General features: G+C 39.2%; 1 protein-coding gene across 1 annotated transcript in view; it reads left to right on the plus strand.

The window, feature by feature from the left end:
- Positions 1–27,826, plus strand: part of ntrk2a (neurotrophic tyrosine kinase, receptor, type 2a) — an 85,133-nt gene that overhangs the window by 10,944 nt on the left and 46,363 nt on the right. Inside the window, exons 6-13 of the mRNA XM_042420057.1 lie at positions 5,414–5,547; positions 6,862–6,994; positions 7,222–7,293; positions 7,503–7,730; positions 8,797–8,823; positions 9,394–9,405; positions 9,652–9,689; positions 10,022–10,121. Of these exons, the coding sequence (XP_042275991.1) occupies positions 5,414–5,547; positions 6,862–6,994; positions 7,222–7,293; positions 7,503–7,730; positions 8,797–8,823; positions 9,394–9,405; positions 9,652–9,689; positions 10,022–10,121 (744 nt within the window). The remainder of the gene's footprint in view (positions 1–5,413; positions 5,548–6,861; positions 6,995–7,221; positions 7,294–7,502; positions 7,731–8,796; positions 8,824–9,393; positions 9,406–9,651; positions 9,690–10,021; positions 10,122–27,826) is intronic.

Genomic DNA, 27,826 nt, shown 5'->3' on the forward strand with positions numbered 1-27,826 from the left:
TCCCACCTACCTTTGGCTCGTTTGAATTCCTTTTTAGGCCATGTTACTGTCATCTGTTAACGGAAGGATTCAAGATGGCTTGAAATGGATAACCGCTTAATAAACTGGTCAAAACAATTCAGTAAATCATCTTTAAAGTGAAAGAGAAGAAAGCAATTGCTAGGAAATTTTAAATGATGAAGAAAAGTTGTGTAAAGATACCAAACAAACCCTTACAGTTTCTCTTTTGCCACTGGTCCATCATATGATATGAATGATACGAAGCTCAACCAGCCTGGTGGAATTACATCCATTTCCTAGTTCATGTAGGATTTACTGAACATCCAATGACAACATCCAGCGCCAGTGAAAGAAATAATGTGTCCTTTATCTAAAGAGGTGGAAGGAAAAGTGATGGATTGGAGTGTAACATGTTCGACTTTCATGCAGGAGACCAAAGTTTACGTCCCATCACAGACTTGCAGTTAACGTTCACCTTTTTAATAACCGTGATGTTTCCATAACTGTAACCAATGTTTTTTAGTTGCCTAACCTTAACAATAGCTTAATTTATTTGCCATAATTGCAATATTTCCACAAACTTGAGTGTAGTGTAGTTACCATGCCCAGATATTGTAGAAAGATCCAATTTTAGAAACTTTGCCACTGGACGTAAAAAAAAACGTTATCAGTGTACGTAATCTGGGGTTTTACAAAATCATCCAGTGTCGACGTTCTTATCTGACATTAGATTCAGCTGATCAGACTAAAATAACTAATGAAATAAATCAAGAGGGAAAAATATGTTAAAGGTTTTTGTGAAAACTAAACACAATAACTGAAAAGTAGCACTCTTTATTAGATAAAAAAAAAAACAGTAGAAGAGTGACAGATACAGACACAGCATGTTTTGTAGGATTTACAGAAAACCACAGATACCTACAAGTGATCTGATGTCAGAGTCAGAGCAGGCCAGCTGACAACCTGTCTGACTGTAATTTTAGGCAGGAAATCAATAATCTATAACAGACTCTAGATTTCAAAGCCTCTCTTTCTTCTCCCTGTTCCACTGCTGAATCATTTTGTGAATGCCTCTTTTTTAATGCATTTTCACTGTGCTTGAACATAAGAACAATGTGGAGGATTCTGTGTCGTGTGACTCGCCAGCACATTTCCTTCTCTCCCCGTTGTGTATTTCGTCAAAGGATCTCCTTTCTCCCTCTCTCTTGAATGTTTCTGCCTCACATCAGAACTCACCACAGATGGAAAGGCTGGAGCGTTACATAATAAATGTGAGCGCCTCTCTAAACACCGATATGGAGGTGCCTATTGTGGCCTATAACAAGGGCTGACAACAACGACACCTCCGACACTGACGCTGAAGTATGCTGTGGCGTATTGTGCCGGGGTTTCAATCCAGAGAGCAGCGGATGTTTTTCTTTTAAATATGAGCTGTGAGCAGCTATTCAGCGCCATATCACCGGGGCATATCCCTGATGCCGTGCTCATAATTCACAGCCCATTCACAGCAACATGTTCGAAATAAAATCTAATCTAATCTAAATCTAGTACATGCACCTAGTGAATGAAGGAAAACTGGATTTGCCAAAGGGGCTTCAAGGAGTGTCAGCGACTGGTATATACTTAGTGCTAATGTAATGTATTCTTCACACTCTCATTCTTCAGGGTTTGTTATGGTGAAGTTTACTCATCCGGTAAAAATCATTGTTTGCAGGAAACAAAGTCCCTTTGTGACATTGACAGCTCCGAAAATGCCTCTGGTTAAGTAAGAGGAATAATAGAGAAAAAAACACAAATAAGATGCTAATCATAGTCCCTCAAAGGAGTGAAAATTATGAACAATTAAGTTTTATTTTCATGATTTTTAAAAAAATCCTAAATAAGAATAAATTAAGTCTAAAAGTCTGAAACAAATGATCAAACAAGCCCCCAAACAAAATGAAATAAAATACAACATTGACATGGTACAAGTGCATTATTTCCAATTCTTACCTCTTAACCATTTAAAAGCCATATGGAGGCTGAAAAAAGACACGTTAAGTCATATTAATTTGTTTTGTTAGTGAAGGCAGTGTACAGGTGATAAATTTTTTAAAAAACCTGAATAAATGATGATCAACAGAACAAATGTTTCTATTCAGGGCCTGAGGGGTCTAAAAGTCTTTGAATGGTTTGATGAAAATGACAGAGCAGCCTTCACTGTCACCAGATCAAAACCCACTTGAACTCCTTTTGGGAGATTTTGGACTGATATGTTAGACATGACGCTTTAAAGCCATCATCAAAACACCAAATGAGTGAATATTTTTTTGGACGTGTTCATCAGTCCAGTAGAGTTACAGACTTTCTATGTCAGAGAGAATTTATGACATGAAGCATTGAAGCCCTTCTGGAGGCGTTTGGTGGCTCATTGCTTTATTGAGACACTTATGATGGTTTCTTTTCTTTAATTTGTCACTAATTTGTATCTCTCCTGGAAATTGTTACATAAACTGAGCAATTATAGAAAAAAGCAACAAAGAATAAGCTTGACCTTCAGAATAGCAGTTTGAAAGAATGACCACAAGTCAATGTCCACTTACTGTGTTTTTCTGGAGCTTTCAACTGTATCACATGGTCACAACTAGATGGGTCTATTGATACGCGAATGCAGGAGCTGTTATGATGTCATCCACAGCACTTATAGGAGTTCTCGTCCGTGCTGACTCAACGTTAAGCAGGTTCAGTGTTATTGGAAATAGTGGCCTGACAAAACAATATCTACTCAATAACTACTCTTCTCAGTGACAACTGATCTCTCTAATGTACCTGGATTGAATCAAATACAGGAAAATATATTATGTGTGGGCCTTGTAGCAATGATCAAATGAGCCATCATCTAAAAGCTGGTTTGATTAATTAATTAGAGCAACAACATACTGAATGAGATAGTGTTATCAAGAAGCAAGAAAAGGAAGAATTTTAAAGGAATATGGGATATATTTATGTTACCTATGAAGTTTAATTTAATCAATCTGTATAAGTAGTTTAATTATGTTTGTATTGGCCTTTGGATTGAATGTATAACATAATAGATTCTTTGTAGTTTGGGTTAATTAACTGTAATGCAAGTACATTACAGACAAATCGAAAAATAATGGCATAATTATTTCTAAGAGAGAACAAAAATACATTTTATTGATAAATTCTCAGTAATAGTGTGTGTGCATTTGTTTGTTTATTGGTTTGTATGTCTAACTTAATGTAAGGAAAATGTATGTAACTGTGATTTATCTTGGTTTCACATAAAAAAAAAGACAACTGAGCATATTATGCTGATGAAGATGGTGTGATATGACTGAAAGCTTGAGAAGAGCTGATAAGTGGACCTTTGGGATTGTTTTGTCAACAAAACTTAAAACTCCTCTCCAGATATGTTCTAAGACATATACAAATATATAAAAATTACCTCCCTCACTGAAAAATTCAGAATATATGAATAAGCAAATATTTTTCCTTTCAAAAGGTTAATCGCTGGATACAAGATGTTTCTTACTTCACTGTTAAGTCGATTCTCAGTGTTTGTGCACTGGAGGCTTCAAGTTTCTACACCACACTTGTGTAAGTTGAATACTGGACCACCAAGCTAGTAGTGATGTCATAAACCTTTCTCTTGGATACTCAGAATTTTGGTGAGCACAGAGAAACTTTCTTCTTTCAGCAGAAGAATGTGAAAATACCAATCTAGTGTCAAACGGCACATACATCATTCTGCACAGTGAAGCTCAAACATCCAAGTGCAGGAATCAAAACAAAAAAACACATTTTAGACTGGAGGGGGACTTTAATGCAAATATATTCAACCAAACCAAGATTTTTTTTAACAGAGTCTGGCTTCCTCATATTTGCAGTGAATATTATGCATTAGGACGCTACTGTGCTGTCGGCTCACCCTATGCAGACACTTGACTGCCAGTATTTTCCATATGTTTACAACTGGCTGCAGGTGGGCTGTAACTCAGCCAAACGCTGAAGCACATAATAGTGAAATCTTTCCACGTAATGACTCATGTGTTGTCACAGACACAGACTGGTCTGCCATGCTAATTACGGTATATTCCTTTCCGACCCTACTTGTTGATTCCGAACACATCAGCGAGCAGCGAAAGGATTACAATCACAGAATGTCACGGATGGCTTGACGACCAAAGCTGCACTCGTAAATTATTGAACATGGAAATAATTTTTCTATGTACTGATTCATGTTCAGGAGCAAGTCATGCCAACTGCATTCACATCAAAACCATGTAGGTTCCCATTAGCTTTATTCTGATTCCTGTGCTTCCTGGGGTGTAGCTGTGTGTGTGTGTGTGTGTGTGTGTGTGTGTGTGTGTGTGTGTGTGTGTGTGTGTGTGTGTGTGTGTGTGTGTGTAAGTAACCTGACCTGCAGATGGCTGTAGTGGCAGTAGAAAGCTGATTTACTGAGAGCCTGTTAAGATATGTGGTTCTGATATGGCAGCTGGCCTGCCACCACTGAAATGACTGTTTTTTAGTGTGTCTCACGGTGATTGAGTGGGTTGCCGTAGTGATAAGTGGGTTGCCCTGGTGATAAGCATTCTGCCGACGGACAGAAGAGGTAGAAGAGGGGAGAAGATGGGGAGAGGAGAGGGGTTCGATAAGAAATCTGTCCAGTTTTATCTGCAGTAGCTGTCGACACCCATTTCTTCTCCTCTCTTCTCGTCTTTCTCTTTTCTCTTCTTCTTGCTTCTCTTCGTTTCTCTGCTCTTCTCTTGTCTTCTTTTTCTTCTCATCTCCTCTCTTCTTTTTCCTGTCTTCACCAAGGATGTTATTGGACAGGGGACAAGGGTGGCAAGACTCTGATTGAGTCTGATTGGTCATGCCCAGGTCACCTCCTGGTCTGCACTGTACACACACACACACACACACACACACAAACACACACACACACACACACACACACACACACACACGCACACACACACAGAGTCACCAGTGTCTTTGCTTTGACAGAGGCTTCAGACTGTGTCCAATCAATTTAGTACTTGGGCTGCTGAAGACATGCACTAGTAATCAGTGTAACCATTACTGTGTTTGAACTCTGTCTCTTTGTCTGACTGTTTGATTGGGGTGAGTGTGCTTAAATGAAAGTGAGAGAGAGATAGAGAGAGGGGGGGGATTGAATTCAAGCTTTGTGTGTCTTTCTTTTACTCTGTGGTAGTGGGTGTGTGTTTGCCTGCTTTCCCACTATTATTGTCGTGGTTGTTACGTGCCTTGTGTTTCAACTGAAAAGACAAGAGTCAGCCATGAATCCTAACTTTGCTTCTCCCCCTCACCCCTCCCCTCCTTTCTCCATCTCTAAACCTTCCTCTTCCTCATCCGCTTCTCCTCCTTCACACTCCCTGGTTGTATGTAGAGGTTCCCATGGCAACGTTGAGCCCATCCAAAGTTAAGGTAATGGAGGGGGAGAACATGGAGCTGTCTTGTACGACCTCTGGAGTGCCCTCACCTGAGCTGATCTGGAACATGGCATTGGTCACCAATTATGTGGTTAGGCCACACACACACACACACACACACACACACTGAAACACAAACTCAAATATCTTAGGATTATGAGTATCACATTATTTGAGAACACTGTTGAAAAAATTAGCTAGTAATGCTTTCATGCTAGAACTGAAACAAATTAGTCGATTAGTTGATTTGTTGTTTCTGTCATTTCCAAGAAAAAATGCCAGTGTGCTGGTTTCTGCTTCTAAAATCCAGCTTTTCCTATCTTTCCCACTGGAAGACCACACAGTCTCAGCTCAGATTGCGTCATGCCTTGCCGACATCTCGGCATGGATGAAAGAACGCCAACTTCAACTTAACCTCTTTAAAACCAAGCTCCTTGTCATCCTCCTTAGTTCACGTGGCCTCAATCGCTCGGTCATGTCGATTTTCCCTGTACAACATCAGGAATTTCAGACCCTACCTGTCTGAGCATGCAGCACAACTCCTGGCACAGGTTCTCATAATATCAGGCATTGATTACTGCAACTCCTTACTGGCAGGTCTCCCCACAAACCTCTGCAGATGATCCAGAACACAGCGACGTGTCTTGTCTTCAACCATCCCAAAACAGCACGTCACCCAGCTGTTCATATCCCTCCACTGGCTCCCAGTTGCTGCCCGCATCAAATTCAAAACCCTGACACTTGCTTACAAAACAGCAACTAAAACAGCTCCCCCCTACCTGCACTCCCTCATTCAGGTTTACACTCCCTCCTGCTCACTACATTCTGCCAATGAAAGGTGTCAGACTTTTCTCTTCTTTAGTTTCCCTGTGGTGGAACGAGCTACCAAACTCTGATCGATCCGCAAAGTCCCTGTCAATCTTTAAGAGAAGACTAAAAACACAGCTGTTCCTCCACACTTGATGGACTGAAAAAAAGCACTCTATGCATTGCCACTGCCTGTTGGCACCTACATCCTATCAGATTCGAACTTAGCTTTATCATGATGTTCTCTCAGATGTACATCGCTTTGGATAAAAGCATCTGCTAAATGAAATTGTAAAATGTAAAATGTGACTATTTGGGGTTTTTTGTTTATCATACTGAATTTAGGTCTCAGAGAAAATGATAAATGTATTAATTTTCACTCATTAATGGAGAACATAATCAGCAGAATATCATAATGAAAATAAACATTGAAGCTCTTACTCATTCACTGACACTTGATCCTAACTGAGCTCAGCTATATGTCACCATTCAGTATATATGCAAACTCCAGGATAGGATAGGCAATAGTATCTCTTGTTTGTGTTAAAAAAAATAACCGTACCTTCATGCTGATATATGGATGTGTTCACTCTCCCAGATTGAGACATCAGGTCAGATTTCGGTGCTGCGATTGTCCAACCTGTCGTCGCTGGACCACAACAGCAAGATCACCTGCACAGCTGAGAACATTGTAGGAGAGAAGGAATCCTCACTGCTGCTGAATATACTTTGTACGTTTACCCTCTGGCAAACAGCACTACTTCAACATAGATTAATGTGTCAATGTGTTCGTCAGTGTGGTGTAGTCTTTAAAACAGAGTTGGAGAATACAACTGTTTCTCTCTTCTTTTAATCAGTGTCTTTTCAGGCTTCACTACTTTTACCTCTGATCTGCCCTTTGGCTTTATCTGCTTTCTGTTTGTACATTGACCACCTCTGTTCTCTCCACTACACTCAGTTCCTCCCAAAATCACTAAGCTGAGTGATGCAATACCAGACCACCACTGGTGTATCCCCTTCAGTGTGGCAGGTAAGAGTGTACCAAATCTGCTGCAAGGAATCACATCCTTTTGTTAGTCGGTTATGTGCAGTGCATCCACATAATGTCCATTAGTGGTACTGTTCATGTCACAGCATATATTAACCACAGCAATGACGACATAAAGAAAGAACAGTGACTGATAATTTAAAAACTGTGAACCAATGAATAACACAGTATTGTCTTCATAACGTTTCCAGGAAACCCAATGCCGCAACTAAAATGGTATCTGAACGATGAGGCAGTGACGGAGGGGATCTACATCATGACTAGGATCCATGACATCACAGAGAGAGAGTACCACGGCTGCCTGCAGCTGGACAGCCCCACACACCTCAACAATGGGCTGTATACACTAGTGGCTGAAAACAAATTTGGATCAGACCGAAAGAAGGTGGAAGCCCACTTCATGCGCAAACCCTGGGATGGTGAGGAGTAAAACTTTACAATTTTATGTTTTTACATCATCATGTAGAATATACTGTATCTAACATGCTGTTACGCTGATGTGCAGCACAGAATACTGTATGGTTGTAAAATTAAGCTTTAACTTTAACTTTACTCTTTTCCTTACTGGTATATTGATCTAACTAGCAAATATGTCTTAACATGGAGTACATGGCGGGTAGAACAGTTTCTCCAGGCCAGAAATGATGTAGGTGTGGTATGACTGAGTTGCAAGCTCAAATAATCATCACTTTTACATCCTGTTGAGTCTTTCATGCTATTCTCTTTCTTTGTGGCCACAAATGTTTACTCCATGATTGTGAATAAGCTGTCTGCCACACATTTTGTTTTAGTAAATGTGGTATACTTTTGACTGTTGTCTAAAAAAAAGTGTCCCTTTTTAAACTTTTAAAGCACCATCCTCTCAGCTTGAGTATGAACGCAAGCTGTGTTTATATATCTTTTGTAGTCTGGGTAATGTTGTTAAAAAAAGGGATACCATACTGGCAAGATGCTGATTTGTGTCTGCAATTACTGGTAGTCACTGCATATGAGGGAGGAGCTGGTGTTATTATTTCTAATTTGATTGAACACAGAATCTGGCAGATTTGTGCATGTTATATTATGTTTAGGTATGGCTATGTGTGTTGTGTAAATAATTTCATAAAGAGAGAGAGTATACAGATGACATGTGAGATATACTACATGTGCGTGACATATTTTATGAATATGCAGAAATGTGGTCGTGTGCAGGATAAGTATCTTCCAACTGGATTAAAGCCCCTGCAGCTCTATTGGACTTATAAAAAGCAGCATTTCTACCCAATTGGGTATTCATTCATGGCCAACATGTTAAATATATATTTCTGATACAACCCATCCTCTGCAACTTGAGAGAAAAAAGAGAAAAAGAAGGATTTTTAATATTAAAAAAAAAATGTAATAAAGTTTTGGGAGCTTTAATCCATTGTGTGGATGCTGTCCATGAAATGTTCTATCAAAGTGAACATTTGATCAAATATAATCTTTTGTTGTTCTGATGTGCAGGAACTGAGAGAGAGCCTTACTATTATGGTAAGTGAAATAGATATCTATACCTGTTTTTTTTTTACATACGTACATGTTTTTTTTAATCAAATGTAAAAATGCTTTGTTAAATCTAACAAACCAGGTTTAAATTCATATGAGTGTTTTTGGATAAATGTTTTTTCTGTTTAACATTTCATCATTTTTCGTCTCCATCAAATTGCACAAATTACATTTTAGAAATCTTTCTCTTTCTCTTTCTTCTTCACAAGTTGCTGAGGGTGCGTTACACACCTACACATCCTTGCAGTTAGGGATTAGGCTTGATGTTGATCTTTCTTTTTCCACACTGTGGTCCTGATGTTGTTTTTATTTTTTGTTATTATATATATTTTTGTATATTTTTCCCTGATATTTTGCATGTTAAAAATATGTTGTCTGTTGGTTTGTGTATTGTGTTTGTGTAATGTTTTTGAAACAAGCTCAGAGAACAGGCATGATTGACAACATTATTTTGAAAGTGCATGTCAAAAAAATTGCAATTGAAACACGTTTATTATGTTTAGAATCTAATTATTCTCTTTTGTCTCTTTCTCCATGGCGTCCTCTCTCCTGCAGACCTAACCACAGGTACTGCCTCTTTATTTGCTCACTCTCAATCACAAACATCACAATGCAAAAGACACTTTGAACCAACTGAAGCCAAAAGCCATTAAATCACATAATTATGTATTTTTACTCAAGAAATTTTTTAAAAAGTATGTTATTATCACATGTAGTACAACTCTCTCGATCACTCGCTCAAAAAATATTTCTTGAGTGGATCTTTTGCTCTTTTGTTTTATTTATCCCTCCTTCTCTTTCTTGCATCAACAGAGGGTCCCCCTGTTGACCCACCTGAGGACAGAGTCGCTGTAAGTCACGTCTCACTGTTTTCCTCCATCTCTGTTTCTTTGCTGATGGCCTGTCAGTTGTTGACTGTTTCTGTCTGTTTTTTTCAGTTAGTTGTGTTACTTTTCAAGAAACACCATAGCCAGATCTAATTTCTTAATGTTAGAAGGAATTGAAGGAGCCCAACACAATGAATCTCTGAGATACAGAGGTACTTTAGAGAATCTGCCTTTCTTGCACAGTGATGTCAAACACAGCCTGTGACATTCGGCTTTGTGTGGCTGTCTGTGTGTGTTTACCTGGGCTTGTCTCTTCAGTGTAGGTGGGTTGTAACTCTCGCATTCTCATTGTGCAGGTGTACGTGGTGGTGGGCATCGCCGCTGTAGCGTTCACCGGTTTCCTCTTGATGTTGGTTATTCTCAAGTTTGGAGGAAACTCTAAGTTTGGCATCAAAGGTAAGACTCCTGATCATGATCTGCATTGGTGGTGTCCACCCTGTGTGGGAGGAGGAATGTAAAGAAATAATGATAATTTGCTGTTTGTGGATTTTAACATGAAGGATTTGGGAAGTCAGAGTGTAACATGGATGGTTCATGGATACATTAACAAAAGAGTTGCCACAAAAGACCAAAATAAAAGGAGTAGAAGAAACTTTCTGTCATTATCAAAATGACAGGTCTTTTAATAAAAGGACTAACAGATGACAACTTAATCAACTAAGTTATCAATGTTTACCTGTTAAACAGTAGCATAATGGTTGAGGTGCATCCTTCTGTTCCCAATGGGACCTTTTGTTGCTCCTCGCCCCCAAAAATAAAGCTTTAAAAATCACTGAACAAGCTTGTTTTTATAAAACACATCATGATTATTTTCAGTCTATAAGTCTAACCTTTTGAGGGTACATATCAATAAACTGATGATAAATGGTATAAAGAGTGGACCTTTAAGTAAATTAGCAATACACTACAGCTTACTTACATTTAAAATGTTATGCCCATCACCTTTGTTTTCCCTTGTGGGAGACTTGGTTAAACTTGTACAGTAAAAAATTGAGGGAAAATGCATACCTATTCTGGTGAGGTGCTAGCTTGCAGACAGACATAAAAAAAAACCTATACCGATATATTTGGCATTATTTCTTGTTGTGGTTATTTCAGCTTTTTAAATATAGAGTCGTTCCAGGAAATAACTATTTGCATTTGTTGCAGAGAAGGTCCACAGAGAAAGGAGACTCCAGGACAGCTTAGCTGTGATGACTGAATTAATTAAAGGGAGTAGGACTCTAAAATTCTTGTCTCATGTTTGATTTTGTGTCGCTGGTCTCATGCTTGTACGCTGTCTACAAACATGAAACCATCACGTATCCATGAATCCATCCTGTTCAGGTGGAAACAGCTGCTGTTTGATGAAGGGTCACTGGGTCTCGGCGCTGCTGGTGAATAACATGCATGTTGACTAAACTGTAGTCTTTGTTACGCTGATGTAAAACTGCAGTGGTAGCCATTCTTGAAGCCTGCACTTACACACACACACAAGCACACACCCACACAGAGAGATATTGACCATTCATCATTTTTTTGCCACACACTTCTGCAATGGCTACAAGTGTAACTAATCTATTGTAGTATTTGTCATACTGACTCACTAGAACTGGTTTGTCTCTGTTTTGCTCATTTTGACGCTTGACTGATATTTTCTTTGTGAACTAACAATAACCACTGAACTACACTTGCATCAGTCCTCCTTCTTATACACACCATAACGGTGGTTAAATATGGATATATTCAGTGTGCAGCAAGCACACCTTTTTGCTGTAAAAGTAATTCAAGTTGAGTTGATTTAGCTGAGTGAAATCCCCAAAATACAGTGCGTAAGCTGGGTGTTGGACCAGTTTTCTGTGCTTTCTGTTTAGTTTACTTAGTTTGGTTGAAAGAGAAGCATAATGCATTCATAATAAGCAACCCAAGAATTCAATGTTCTGAAGAAGTAATTGTGCTGTTTAAATATAGAGTCATCCAGGAAATAACTATTTGCATTTGTTGCAGAGAAGGCCCACATTTGACATGTAAATCACCAAACTACACCAAAAAATGCAAATGTAGAAACAGACGCACGACGTGTCTGTTACTGTGTGTGTGTGTGTGTGTGTGTGTGTGTGTGTGCTTTTATGTGTTTGAGATCCTAGGTTGGACAGTTGAAGTGCAGTATTTTGGCAGTGATTGATTTATGGCCCCCAGAGAGGAGGGGTGCAAGACGGATGGAGCAGCTAGTATATACATTGTGTGTGTGTGTGTGTGTGTGTGTGTGTGTGTGTGTGTGTGTGTGTGTGTGTGTGTGTGTGCATTTATGGTCTTGTGTGTGGTTTCCTCTTTCTCCAGGAGAGGTGAATGAGGTTTCCGTAAATGAAATGATCTCTAATGCCTCTTTACATCCCCTACATATCTGTATTTGCATGTGTGTGTGTGTGTGTGTGTGTGTGTTTTCTTATACGTCTAAGCATTTTTGCATGTGTATCCATTTGTGTGTAGGATGTTAGGTCACATTACGGTTTTGCCCTTTTGATTGTTCCCCTTGAGTCTTCATCCTTCTCTCTTTCCACTGTCTACTTCCTCTCCCCATTCAGTCCCGTCCTTATGCTCCAGATACATCCAGATGTATGTGCCCTGCAGCATGTTGACATTGGGGTGAGTGTGTGGAGTGTGTGTGTGTGTCAGAGAGAGAGAGAGAGATAGAGCGATAGTGGTGTTAAGTATATACAGCAGAGTCAGACAGAGAGCTGTGAGTAATCCACAGCAGCCCACATAACCACTGTTTGTTTGAAACCTCTGCATATTTCCTATACCGGACCAATGACCAAAGTTCATATCAACAAGACTAATATAACCGCAGATGGCGGCACACTACCAGCGCTAAACTAAAACAAACAGCACTATGTCATGGCAACATGGTTTCCTAAATCATACACACATGCACACAGACGCACACAAACAGGCACACTGTAAGTCAGTGCTGACAATAATGAACTTGTGATCAGAATGTGTGAAGAGAGCGAGTCAGGCCTTGCACCCTATTGAACAGGTGTGCATCAGAAAAGCACCACCCGCCTCACTGACTCTGGGTGAATTGCTCCCTGTCTCTTTCTGATAGCGAGTGAAAAAGCTGTAGCTGGTTTACAAGTTTGCATTATTTATAGTGGCTGCATTATTCTGCTGCTCTCTCATCAATAACACATGTGCAACATTTGGTACAGGTTCCTTTTCACAATCTCCTTATTGGTTCTTGACCCAGACTGGATGGCTATTTTATATACTGTATATAGGTATGTGTGTTGTTGAGTTTATTTTGGTACATGGGAGCAAGGAAACTGCGTTGAATACAAAATTTACCATATAGTGGAAGTGTAGAGATTTTAGACTGTAAAAAAAGAACATGTATGTAGTCATTGTGACGTCATTCATTGGTTTGCGGACTGTCATTCTGAAGCCTTGACTTTAGCGATTTGACTGTCACCATCTCGGATTTGACTGTCGCCATCTTTGAGTTTTGGAGCCAGAAGTGTCTATATTTGGACAAGAGGGTGGAGCTGACCCTAGCACGGTGCATTTACGGTCTATGGTTAACTGTGATAATGCTAATGCTAATTCTTGTTAGTGAAAAACGGGCCTAAAACCATTAAAACAAAATGTACTTATCGGAAAAACTGAATATCCGACTCCTTAGAGGGTCTTTTAGTACAACCAAATGCTGAACAAGACTTTTTTAGGCGACCAAAATGTTACAATTAACTTTCACAAACTGAAACACTTAGCTATCTTGTCTGTCTTTCTGGTTTTATAAACCTGTATTACTAGATTTTTTTGGCCACCTGTTAAAGTTGATATGGCAAACATGTTAGCCAGAGCAACATTAGCATCATTTGGAGTTGTGTTTCCGTCAAACCTAATGAATGTAAGTTCAATATTCACTCCCCTTTTAGTTCTGTGTTTGGTCTCCACCAATTCCTGAGAAAAATATCTGCCTCTTTAGCTGCTAAATGCTTCACTTTGTTCACCAGCTAGTTGCTAACTGTGTCTGTCTGCCGTTTGGTGCGGAGTGGGTAAGGTACAGTGGTGTTTCAGAGCTTTTTTTGCCTGTTGCAGCCAAAAACAACATTATGAGTGTGTTGACAGTGAACCAGACAGTAAAGCTGGGGGCAGGAAAACCAAAACAATTAGCTGAAAGACTGTAAAATGCTGAGAATGACCTGCAGTGTCATGTGATGATTCCCTCTGAATTCGATAACATGAGTGACCACTCTCACATCACACAGTCATTTTTATCAATTTTAAATATAAGGCTAAATCTCACCAGAAGCTGTTATTTAAAATGAACAGACAAACATTAACATCGGTTGTGGCGGTTAGTGAAGATCAGCATTGCATGATGATAGTTAAGCTTTACTTATCCATTCAGGAGGGCTCATTGAAATCAAGAAGATAAAAGTACACATTTACAAACAAAAAATGTGTGCAAATGTTGTTGGCTGCTAAAATGAAAACCCAGAGATGTAGTCCCCTACGAGATGGAGATAAAAAATAGCATGTTGGCTTCAATAGGCCTGTTGGACTCCCAGACTGACTGCAGACTGCTGAAAGGGAAAACACATCAGACAGCGCAGGCAGAGAAGGAAGGACGTAAGCAGCATCTATATGTGTTCAAGCCCTCGAAGCACCTGTAGGGAAGGAAGTATCAACATAGACCTGAGTTCTGATGCAGGAACAAGACAGAAATGTCAAGACAGAGAAAAAAAAAAAAAGACGAGTGATTGAAAGTGAAATGGTAAATGTGAAGTGGAAGAAGTGGGAGACAGACGGAGAGGAAGAGAGAGCGGATGCTAAAATTGACATTTGACAAGAAGTGAGAGTGAGAAAAGCAGAGAGAGAGAGAGAAAGCCAGCAAGGAAGTGACGGAGAGAGACAGATTGAAAGAAAGCAAAGAGGAGAATAAAAATGGAGAAAGAAGGAGACAGTTGGAAGAATTTAAAAAAAAACAGAGACAGAGCAAGTATAAGAGGAAAAGAAAAGCCAAGAAAAAGAGAGACGGAAGGAGAAAGTCCTTGTCCACTTATCAATGATTCATCATTAGTGCAGGTTTCAGTTTTCTCCTTGTTTGGTGAAGTTGCACGCCTCCTCTCTCGCTGTCTCTCTCTCTCATACATACACAGCTCTTCAGTGTTGATCGATCGATATGACACCCTCAAGGTCAGCTGAGCTCCATTCTCAGCCCGCGGCACTACCGAGCATGCTCAGTCTACCCATCACCTCCTCCTCCTTCTCTTCTTCTTCATCTCCTCCTTCTTCTTCTTCCTCCCCTGCAGAAAAGCAGCCTTTGCCTCCAGCTCTTGAGGTTTTTGACAAACCCTGAAGTGAAGAGGTTGAAAAAATGGTCCCTTATTTAGATTAGGGCTGGGAATTGAATATGTTCGTAGCACTGAATGTCTGAAATTGTCAAATATTGAAAGTTGTCATTGAATGCTGGGAGGAGTTTAGACTGTTTAATTAGATGTTTCTTCATTTCTTCATTTTAGACAATACTTTATTCAGGTTAAGTTCTCCAATGGCTGCTTTGTATTGAAACAAAATTTAAACACTGTTACATTTGGCAATTTTTGTCTCATTTAGTCAAACAGAAAAAAATCATAGATCGTAGATCAGTGTAATTTTACTATAATTGTGGTATTGGCACAGACATTTGAGTTTCGTATTGGCACAGGTGTAGAACATTTTTCAAACTATTATAATAACCCTGTAATAATTAATAATGCATAACAATAAAATATATCTTTGAGCGTATTCCACTCAGGTGTTTTGGAGTTGGTGCGTCTCTGTGTGTAAGACAACGTAAGACCTCATGTCTTTTCAGCCAATCATAAATAAGAAGGACATGTTTAAAGGTCAGTTGGTGAGGAAGTTTGAATGATGCCTGCCAGGGTAAGACTGTCTATCTTTACATGTATGTTTCCATAGCAACTGTAGCTTGTTTGCAGGTCAGTAGATTATTTGAGGTAAACGGCTTGAAATTCTTAGTAGTCTGAGTCACTGAGGCTCCACATGGAAACTATAGATACATGCGTTAATGTAAATATTATGCACATGAACTGAGATATGTGCAAACTATGAATCTAGAAATGTGCAGATTGAACAAAAGAAAAGATTGTCATATTATATTATTAGTATTAACGTTTTGTATCCTCTTATTCCAAGTAATTAACAACAAAGGCACACACAGGATAATAAACTTCAGCTTGTTTATCCAAAACCTTTCTGTCAAATATAAGATTGGACGATCATGTTAATTACACCCTGACTATAGAATAATAATAATAATAATAATAATAATAATAATAATAATACAACAAGTGAATAATGAAAATTAATTTCTCAATGTAAGTTTATGTGTTTATGTGTCGGGGGGTAGAGCAGGTCGTCCAATAATCGGTTTGATCCCCGGCTCCTCCAGTCTGCATGTCGAAGTGTCCTTGGGCAACATACTGAACTTCAAATTGCTCCCGCAGGCTGCGCCATCGGTATGTGAGTGTGTGTGAGTGTGTGCGTGTGTGAATGAGCATTAGAACTCCTGATGAGCAGGTTGGCACCTTGCATGGCAGCCTCTGCCATCAGTGTGTGGATGTGTGTGTGAATAGGTAAATGTTGGCATGTGGTGTAAAGCGCTTTGAGTGGTTGGAAGACAAGTAAGGCGCTGTGAAAATGCAGTCCATTTACCATTTACCTTTTAAAGGTCACCTGTAGCCTTAAAGGAAACTACAGTTTATTGCAACTTGGGTTTTATTTTTATTGCTGTAAGACTGAGTGACTGAACTCAGACAGATCTCAGTAATTACATCGGTGAGTACAGCGTTATGATAACCGATAGCAATGATGGCTGGAGTTACAAAAACAGCTGTAATATAGTTGTAATAACCTTCCTTTATAGTTTATTTTAGACTTGAGACTTTTTTAAAATTGGCAAATTTATAAGCAAGGGAAGTAGACCTTTTGAACCCCTGTGTATGCCTCCTCCTCTCTACATGCTGCGATGGGCTGCAGCCCCATGTGACCTGGGCTATAGAATATAAATGGATGGATGCATAGAAAAGAGTGAAGTTTATTATTTGACTTTGTGTCCTGGATCATGTTTTTTCAAGGTGAAATTTTGTTTGTTTGCAGATTTCAGTGTTGAGAGCTGGAGGAAGGGAAGACTAAATGCCTGTGGCAGATCCTGGGGGCAGTTATTGTTTGAAGTGCTCTGAAAATGGAAACTGTTCTTTTCCAAAGTCAAACGTTGCCTGAAGACTGAAGTCTGTGTAGTTGTCTCACTGCAGCTTTTCTTTTGGCACACATGGCAGTTTATAAGTGATTGTTTTTACTGATCTGTCCTGAGCTAGGCACAGACAGGGCTTGATTTGAAAATTTCAGTTTTTAATTGTCTTACCGAGCTGCATTTGCTGCTAATCAAAATGAATGGCTTTATTACTTACAGATGTGGCACCTTCTTGTCATTTTTTAGATCATTTTTTGAATTGCAGCAAAATTCTTACAGTATAAATTTCTCTACCATCTATGAGTCTATAAAATCTTTTCAACAAGTGCCACACAAAATCTTTCAAACCTCAAAAAAAGGTTGACGATCACTTTAAATGTATTAGATGAACTTTTTCTGTTGCTTGGAAAAGTCACATCTCTGCTCATTGCTTAAGACTGATTAGGAGTTTGCTAGAAACAGGCATCATTTCAAATATTCTGTACGACAAATTGGACAAACACACCACTCTGTCTGCTGTCACTACTGCTTCAGGTTGCCAACTTCTGACTCTATCTGCAGAACCTTGTTGAAAAGTTTAATTATCATCTAAACCACTCCTTGTGATTTCTTTTTCTCTCATTGTTTAATCATTTTTTAGGATGTGAAGGCACGTGTGAAACCAGACAGAGAGAACAATCACAGTTCTTAACAGTCTATTTTGAAAAAGGGGAAGTGTTGGTAGTCAAAGTCAAAGAACTTGAAGATAGTGGTCAATGGTTGCTGTCTCTCTCCCTCTCCTCTTTTCATCTCTGTCACGGAGTCCATTGTGCAACCGTACATCATTTCCTGTCTTATATTGGTCAGCCTGACCTTTACAAGCAGTCAGCACAGTGAAAAATTAGATTGTTGAAGCTGGGAATGCAGTGTGGGAACAGGACTTTATGTATACATACAATGTGTGCAGGGCACAAATGAAATTTATTATAGACCATCTAAAGATTTAGATTATTATAGACTATTTTCCATTTTTTAGACAAAGGGGCTCTTTAAAGTTAATTATCCTCCACTTAAAAAAAGAAGCACTTTAAAAATGTTACATGTGACCTCATTTGATTTTCCTGTTGACTACCATGCATTTCAGAGAACATACGAGGACCCAGAGAGTCATGAAGCTTACTCAGCACATGATGCACAGAAATCTACATAATGAGACATTAAAGAAACCATATTTCTGGGATGTGAGGTCTTGTGGAGAATAATTTCTCTTGTAATGTTATTTACAGATGGTTGTTTGCCCCTGAGTATAGATCAAAGTGAAAATAATGTTTTGGTGGAATGATTTTCACCGAACTCAGCGATCTACCATACCAAGGCAAATGATTTCATCTGTGAGGATAAAAAAATAAGACATGAAAAGCAACACAAACAGCCAACACAAAAGAGCCATGTTCTCTTTATACATCCATGGTTTGCACAGAGGCTGGTGGTTTTATCATAACAAACATTCCACTGTACAAAAGCAAGAAAATGACTTTCATCTACCACACATACAAAGCAGGCTGTGCCTTGTGCTGTATATGCCTCATCACACACAAGGTCTTCACATACGTTTTATTCCAGCAGAGCTTTCTGGTGACTTTAATGGTTGTGAAGAAAAAAACATTGACTTTGAAACTTACATTGTGTATGACAGTATTTATTAGAGGTGAGACTAAATCATTGATTTGCAGTAAGTCACTATGAAGGCCTGAGTTAAGATCAAATCTTAAACTTTGTGTCATGTCCTAAATGTCACTGTAGGTCTTCAAATGTAATGCAATATTTAAACAGAGTAACACTTAGTATAGTAAGCTGACAAAAATAATAAATTCTTTTTAAAATGTGTCTTTATTGCTGTTAAGAAAAAAAAACATTTAAAACATCTAAAAAACAAAATGATCAGGTGTGCATTAGTATGCTATTACTGGCATTACTTGAATCACTTATTGAGTCCATCTGTTGTCAGCTCTCAACTTTTGTAACAAATATTAGTAAAAAAAAAAGTAGAGAGAGAAAGAGAGAGAAAACTTTAAAATTTATATGTAATTTATTTAATATGTAATGTAATCTGTACTTTCTGTTGCAGAAAAAACACTGCAGTTTAGGCACCTTATTTGTAATGATACTTGATTCAAATACTGGAGGACCTGATTCAGAACTATTAATCATATCATATGAGTGAATCCGACAACTAAAACTGACGTTAAGTAGCTGGATTGTTTCACTAGAGAAGACTCGACACTCTGTTGGTTTTGTTGAGCTACAAAAACACACCATCCACTTGTGAAATAAGAGTGATGTTACAGACAAATCCGGCAGCTGATTTATGTGTTGTACTCTCAAGCGCTGCTGCTGTGGAACTGAACAGATTTATACTGACAGTGAAACACACAAGTTTGGCTTTTCACACTAGACAGTCGCCCCCTCAGACAGATGAAAGTAGTCTGTGTGAGTGAGGAAGTTTTTCACTATTAAGAGTCATCTGAAAGTAGTTATGACACCGCCTTTTTGGAAAAAACAACATTAACGTAACACTTCTGTCTGACCTCCAAAATTGTGTGAAAGTGTGGTGGAGTAATCCCAGATAGCAAAAGTACTGTGGCCCAGATCCGGTCCACACCCGACGCTTTCAGCACTTTCATCCGGCCCACATACTGTGGGGAATGATGGCACTTGGGTGGACCGCTCCTGTTTCCCAGATCTGGGCCATAAGCAAGTCAACCAAGAGCAAACCAGATAAACCAGAACTGGCCCACATCCAGAATGCACATACCTGAGAGCAACACATCTTTACCAAAAAACCCACGTTTAATTTGGGATATTTGGGCCATACTTGCTATTTTACATGTGGGCCATTTCAGGCTCACATCCATTTTGTTGTCCAACTTCCAGAAGAAGGCCAGCAGTGCCGCATCAATGCCTGAAGTAGCCCACTTCCATACGCTATCTGGGATTAAACGCATCATCATAAAATCATCAAACTTGAGGTCAATGATTTCTTGCATTGAAATAAGAAGAAATATATCATAAAAATCTTATTGAATGTTAATTAAACGTATGATACTGTATAATTGAAAAAGCCAGGAAACATAAGAGAGTACCAACCTAGCAAGAGATCAGCAGGGTGTCGGCTCACCGTGTAGACTTGGTTATCTCTGGTTTTGTATGTTTGTTTTAAGCTTTTCCAATTATAACTTTATTTTAAACGGTACCTGAATATTTTAATGTGAAAATGTGTCGGTGTGCACTGTCAAACATAACTTTTCGCCCTGTCTGTGCAACATGATTGACTGCTGTTGGATAGATTGCTAGTACATCTGTTGATTCGCTGCACATTTTTTTAAAAACATAATTTTTAGTCTTTGGCCTTGGGGAGGATACCAAGTCATTTAAGGTCAAAAGCCTGAAGTCCAAGTGAAGTCACAAGTCTAGTGTTGAAGTCAAAGTCGAGTTGTCCTTTTTGATTTTGTCAAATTGAATTTAAGGTCATAGGATTCATGACCCAAGTCTGACTCAAGTCCAAGTGCACACCTCTGTTCTTTTTGTATATACACATTTACACTGTGTACATCGTGTCAATGTGACTTTTTCATCAGACAGTACGGCAGCGTGTTGTTGTTCAAGGTCCTCCTGGTCGCTCAGTAAATGTCACTGCTGCCAGACAGTGTGTACATGTTGCATCAATGTGGCTTTTTCTTGGCAGTACAGTGAATGTCTGTATGATAAAGGTCTATGTTAATGAGACTTTAGCCATCAATCAACACCTAGACCTGCTGTACTCAGGCAGATACTCAAGCGGCCAAAACACACACAGACACATACACAAAAGTCCCCATGCAGTTTTCCTGAATATGTATGAGAGTTGGCAAAGACTTATGCCAATATCATTTACTGTGTCTGGGTGTCTTTTGTGTTGTGTGTTTGTGTGTCTGTGCAGAATTTTCTGCACAGCAGGGAAGGGGAAAAGGAGAAGGGGAGAGAGAGAGAGAGAGAGAGAGAGAGAGAGACAGAAAGAAAGAGAGAGAGAGAGAGAGAGAGAGAGAGAGAGAGAGAGAGAGAGAGAGAGAGAGCAGCGGTACTGAGCGATTGGGAAAAGCACTATAACAGATAGAGGTTTATTGACAGATTGATCGTTTGCCCATCCAGACTGAGCCAGGATGCCTCTGTCTTCTCAGTCCTGCCTTCCCATCACTGCCTAATGCTAAGGTCAGCAGCTCTGCTCTGCGGCGTGTGTGTTTGTATGTGCATGTGGACAGTAGGTGGGGGATAGTGGACATATGTGTGAGCGACAGAGTAAAAGTAGGTGTGTGAAAGAAGATGGGAAGAGAGTAAACAAAGGAAAAATGAACAAGGAGGGAGGAGATGTTAAAAATAAAAGCCCCCTGATTACATATGTGTTTTTTTGGTTTTTCCTCATACATAAACACACATTCATACCTGTGTGATGTCTCAAACTCTTATACTCAGATCTTTCTTATACCACAATGCAGTGCAAGGCTTCAGAGACACTTCAGGCCAGTTGGATTTACTACTGTGTTTCTTAAAGTCCAGTTGATGGTCCAGTGCCAAGCTAGGATTTTGCTGAGGAGTCCAAGTTTGTTTGTTTTTTTTTACTGATATAATACTCACAACCAAGCAAGAAGCAGTACAAAGCCGACATTCAAAGGAAAATAAATAAATAAATAAACATTTTCTGAGAACATGCTGATCAAACCCACGAAATAGAAAAAAGATGAGGACAAATGTGTGTTTATGTTGAGTAATAGCTCATTTCAGCAGGCACTGTATCACACACATTGATTGTTTGGCTAAAAATATGCCAAATTCAAAGAAGAGATTGAAGTGGCTATCTTTCAAGAGCATGTATTACATTTGAAAACTATTATTATTATTAAAAACAACAACAACAAAGAGAACCAATACCAATCTTGCAAAGTTTGTAAAAATAATAATGGCTACTTTTAAGAAGTTGTTGATTATTTGCTTATATTTGTTGTCTTGTATTTGCTGTCCACATACTTTATTTCTGAGCATGAACTACACTGGTGACATACAGCGTAATCCTTGTTAAATGGGACAGCTGAAGAAGATTTTCATTAGAATAGTGTGAAACTTTTCAGTGAAAAAGATTGTAAATTGAAATTCACAACAAACTTTAATGAAGGGAGTTGGAACAGTGTTTGAACATGTGAGTGAAAAAGTGAGAACATGAGTTAATGTGTGTGTGTGTGTGTATTTGGAGGGGAGATGGAGGATAGTGGGCACATGATGATGTGATAGGATAAATCTTGATGTGTGAAGGATGGAGAAAAAGAGCCAAAAAAATGAATGTGACAGACAGAGAGAGAATATGTGAGAAGAAAGAAATCCTTCTGGTTGTTAAGTGTTTGTGTCTGCGAGAGACTGAGTGTGTAAAAGAGAAGACAGTCATTGTTTTTGTTTTTTCTTCATGCATAAGCACATGTTCATACCTGTTTGATGGCCCAGTCTTCATTTTCAGAAAACTGGCTTCACTGCACACACCGTATGCTGCTTGCAGCTTCAGAGACAGATCGAGCCGGTAAGATTTATGTCTGTGTTTTTTGTCTGGTCCAAGGTCCAGTGCCAGGACCTACAATTCTGCTGAGTCGGCCATGAGTTGTTTAGCTGACATAAGACAACTGACAAAAGATACTCACAACCAAGCAAGACGTAGTATGAAGCTGACACGCAGAGAAAAACAAACATATTTCCTGAGAACATGCTGATTAAGCAGACAGATGGTAAAATGATGAAGAAAAATGTGTGTTTGTGTACGTGCAGTATGTGTGAGTTTGAAAAAGTGAAAAAGGATATTTCAGTAGTTTTTTCTTATAACACAAATGGATTTTGTTGAATCCACACTGAAATCAGAGGGAAATAAATATTTTAAAAATCATCAATTTTTTAATAAAGAAGTGAGTGACGGCATGAAACAAACAGGAAAAGAAAACATTCTCACAGATGTATCTACTGTTGCATCTACTGTTTCTCCCTGAGCCAGCCAGTTATTTTTAAAAAAGCGGGGCTACATTGGTGAAATTCATCCTTTTTTTCTAAAATCAAAATCTGTCTGTTGTTATGTGCCAAGTAGATTTTTGTTTATTTGTGACGTGAGTATGGTTGAAATGGGAATGTTAAGTGTTGTTAACACTAGCTATGAAAAATAATAGTATGTGGTTGCTTATGGTGCACGGAGACGGTTGGTCATAAAACAGTGCGTATCAGAGAAAGTGAGAGACAAAAAAAGTCTGTGTGAGAGCTTTAGACAGAAAATGTGTACGTGTGCATATGTGTGTGGTTGTCAGAAGGTCTGCAGCGTGACATGGTCGACTTCCGTTGCCCGTTGCATGCTGTTGCCATGGCAACCTGCGTCATTGCCAACCTGCGCTGCTCCAAAACTAAATCATTATCACTAGCTGAGTCTGAGAGAGGAGTGAATCACTACCTTCAGACACACACACACACACACACACACACACACACACACACACACAAATGTAGATACATGAAGCCACACCTGGGACAGACTAAACTCAGCAGTCGAGGAGGAGATGGGAGCAGACAAAAGACGTCAAATCGTAAAGCCTGAGTTCATTAACTGCACCATGGTACCTCCAGCTGAAAGATTTTTTGCCCCATTTACTGGCTTTGTTTATGAGGTGAGTCATGGGAAGAAAAGCATTTCTCAATCCTCCTACAGGGACTCAATGATTGGCAGCCAACCTTGACGTTGATATGTTTTTTTTTGCTGTTTTTTTTTTTTTTTTTTTTTACCTTCTAAACCCTTTTTGAGCTTGAAAGTATAACTTTGTACCTTGGTGGTGTGCTGCTGCTTTGAGATACTGAGCATCAAAAACCTGACACATCAAATGCCAAAACTGTAATGTGTTTTTATTTGAAATATTGAACACCAAGTCAAACAACAGGTGGCTGCTCACCTGTTATAAACTTCTTAACAGGTGCCGGTCCAAGAAAAAATATGTCTGCACACAAGCTACTGCCCCAAGCGACTGTGTGTTTTATTTGATGAAATATGTCACACCTCCAGATTTACACTGCTGATCATCAACACATCACATAAGAAAACATACAGTTGACATTTACAAGGCAGAAAGTATTCCAGTGGGATAGTGACATGGTTTATGTGTTGTTTTTGTACCTCTGATTTAAAAGGAAACATCACAATGACATATAATCTGCAAACTCAGCTTTAATTTGAGAGTGATTGTATCCACATGAGCCCAACTATGTAGGAACTGGAGCTGCTTTTTATACATATTCCCCTCACTTTAGGGCGACAGAGGCTAATTAGAAAACTGAACAAATTTTTTGCTAGGATGGCGACGGAATTACCCACCCGACCTTACTCTGCCTCTGGTTGGTTAGTACTTGTTGCCTTCGTTGATTGGGTTGGTTAGGTTGCATCTGCTGCTAGAAAGAGCAAATGTGCAGCTAATTGTTTCATAAGGAGAGTTCAACAAAGTCAATGTTTCCGAATGTCCATAGCAAAGTGGTTGTTACTAGTGAAGAGTGTAGGCTTCAGCATCCCTGCCGAAAGGTGAAACACTGTTGTTATGTTCACTTCTTGCTTGTTTTGGGGGCCTCCAGTCTGATCTTCAGCAAGTGAAACACATGCTCAGCTGGTTTGACTTCAGGTCATTGGCTCATTGTTTCTTTGTGGCACCTACAATAAATCCAAACATTTATATCATGTTCTAGTATAAAGATGTAACTTCTCTGTGCTGAGAAAAAGGATTTTTATAGTTGAATAGTCGGACCCTGACCCACTTCTGGCTTTGCTAAATGCAAAAACCATCATATGGAAACCTTCTGCAATGCAGCCCCTCCCGCTGATGTTACATTCTTCTGCTGTGTCCTGGGATTGTTAATCCACTAAACTTCCACTGCACACCTACACAAATATTCAGCTAGACCATTTTATTGTAAAGCTAAGGTACAAATTAGAGCCTCACTGGGCTCTATGGTGAATTGCTATTAGGTCATATTAGGTCATGTGAGAGTGAGGAACCATGAGAAAATATTGTGGGGTTTTATGTCTGTGTGGTCACTGTAAGCGTAGTGAAGTTAATTTTAGTGATGAGTTTGTCGTTTTTGTCTTTCTCTGCCAAATTCTCTGCATTTCTGTCTCAATTTCTACAAAACAAAAATGACAAATCCAGCTTGAGGAGGAAAGCAGGTTGTTTTTGGCTCTCCCTGTCCTTTATCATAAAGTGTCAGCTGCCTGGAATGGTTTTCTCCTTTACATTCCCGTCCTGACAGACGTCTCGGCCATTACTTGCCCGGCCTGGCTTCATTTCCACAGTGCAAGCTCCCTAATTACATATTCCACTTCCTCCATCCTGCAACTGCAGTGGTGAAATTGTTGTAACAAGTGTGTTTGCAGATACTATACAATTAAACACAATCTGTACATTGCAATCAGTGCAATATTTTCTAGATGTATCCCTCAGTATTGCATGTTTGCTCATTTAGCGTTATCATTATGCAAACAGAGATGCTAATAAAGGATGAGAGTGAGAGATGAGAGTCTTCTAACCTCTGGCCTAATTGGTTTTTGGCCACTTTGACAAAAGTAAATTGTTGCTGTGTTTAGTTTAAAGGAGACCTATTATGCTCATTTCCAGCTCTATATTTTTATTTTTGGACTCCACTAGAGTAGGTTTGCACGATTCACCGTTCAAAAAACTCCTTATTTATCTTTTACCAGCCCTTTATGCAGCCCCTCATTTCAGCTTCTGTCTCAAACAGGCCGTATATCTGAAGCATATGTGTGGAGTTTAAAAGCATTTCTCTTGAGGGACATAGTTCTGTTTGAAGAGGCGCTTAGTGCTTCAGGATTTTAAAACAATTACAAAAATTGCAGTGTAGCTTTGGACAATCCTAAACTCTTTCTTGTTTGACAAAAGTGTTTCCTTCCTGTGGACGGGGGATACACACCACCAACAAGGGAAAATTGCTGCCACTGTTAAACAAAAACTTAAATTCCGGTAGCTGCGTGAGTTTGCATAAATTCCCTCTTAAACACTGTGGGGGATACAAGGCCAAACAATAAGAGTAGCCCAAGTGATTCAAAGCAACGTGTTTATTGTGCGACATTTGAGGCGCTGCAGCAGGAAATCACTACAAATGTAACAGGGGCCCTGAGGAAATAAAGTTGCTACATGAAATTAAATTGAAACTACTGCTGGGACACACCTGGAATCTGACTTTCTCTTTTTACCTCATCTCCATCTCTCTCCCCTCATCTGTTTGATGTTTTGTGAGGCGTGACTCTCTTCTCTCTCCAGCAGTTTTTCACACACAAACTCTGTCCAAGGGTTTTTTTGGGGACATTTTTCATTTTCTCTCAGATATTTGGAATGCATTTGAACCTTAATGCCACATCCAGCAGAGGTTTTTATTTCTTTTGGCTGGCTCAGCCTCTGTCATAAACTGACAGTTTGGTAGTATATAGATAATCCTTCAATGCAGATAAGGCTGTTATGTTTGGCTGGCACAGACTCCCACAGTGACAGCCAGGTGTTGCTGTTGTTATCAGCCTGTAATTTCACAAAGAATGTAACGACGAATGAACATGCAGCTGATGGCTTTTTTAAAATAAATTATTAATTTGTGTTTGTTTGCACTCACAGATGTGGCAGAATGTTGAACAAACAGTCGGAAACAGGACATTGTGCTATGTGCTATCAGTGTTGGGAAGGTTATATTTCAAATGTTATAGGTTACAGATTACTATGTTAAAAATGTAATAAGTAATGTAACTATATTAATTACTTCATCAAAGTAACTGGGTGGAAACAATTAGAGAGTTTTTTTTTTTTTAAAAACCTGCATTGCAGAACCAATCCAAAGTCTTTAGGTCGGCCCTTCATATTGGGGTGGTGACATGCAGTTCACTACAGAGGATAATGGGGGGAGAGCATCATTTCCAGTAAGGTGTGTCCTTGACAACATGTAAGGGGTGTAGGTTTATTAATGGCCGTTCTCGCCACCATTCAAGCAACTGCCGTGCATTTAGAAATCCCCTGACTTTGGTAGATCTCAGATTGTCTGGTATTGTGAGATAATTAAATGTATTTTGTAATTTAAGTACCTACCGCCGTTACATGTAACTAATTGTTCCCCAACACTGTAAGTGGGTATGAGTATGTCAATTGATTGTAGTGTTGTAGGAAGGTTTAAGAGTGTAAAGTTAAGATCTGCTGTGTGTAGGATCAATGAGTTTATTGTTCAAGTTGTGGTAAAAGGTCGCCTCACTTGACTGGAAAACTGCTCTGCTGTGAATTTGTGTAAATTCTCAGAGTGATTGTGACCTTTGCTACATAAATGATAAATAAATATACTTCACACACATGGATATTGGGGGTGTGTACCATCATACAAAGTTAAACAATGGGACTTATCTACGTACAGTAACATATAAATCTTACTGGTATCTCTGGAGAGGAGGTCATCTCTGTTATTGTCAGACTTTTGCTTTCTATTTCGCTTGTTTGAATTTGAGTTCGGGTTTCTATTTCTCATATTGCTGCCTCCCTTGACAGGTCCATCCATCACTAAGGGGTAGCACAGGTTTGATCTGTTGTTTAGAGCCTGTTATCCACTACCTTGTCCTTCTGTAGTCTACCTAAATGTAGTTTTGTGCTTTTAGTATTTTTAAAAAAACTATCCCACATGTACTTCCTCTGACTCAGCTAATACTCGCTGAAATTATGTATCTTGTTGATGGCGGCTCCACTATGCCCAAGCCACCAACAAAACAAGTTTTAACACAGCTTTGTGTTGAAAAAGAAATAAC

Source organism: Thunnus maccoyii, chromosome 9 (assembly GCF_910596095.1).
Source record: "Thunnus maccoyii chromosome 9, fThuMac1.1, whole genome shotgun sequence".
NCBI classification, from domain to species: Eukaryota; Metazoa; Chordata; class Actinopteri; order Scombriformes; family Scombridae; genus Thunnus; species Thunnus maccoyii.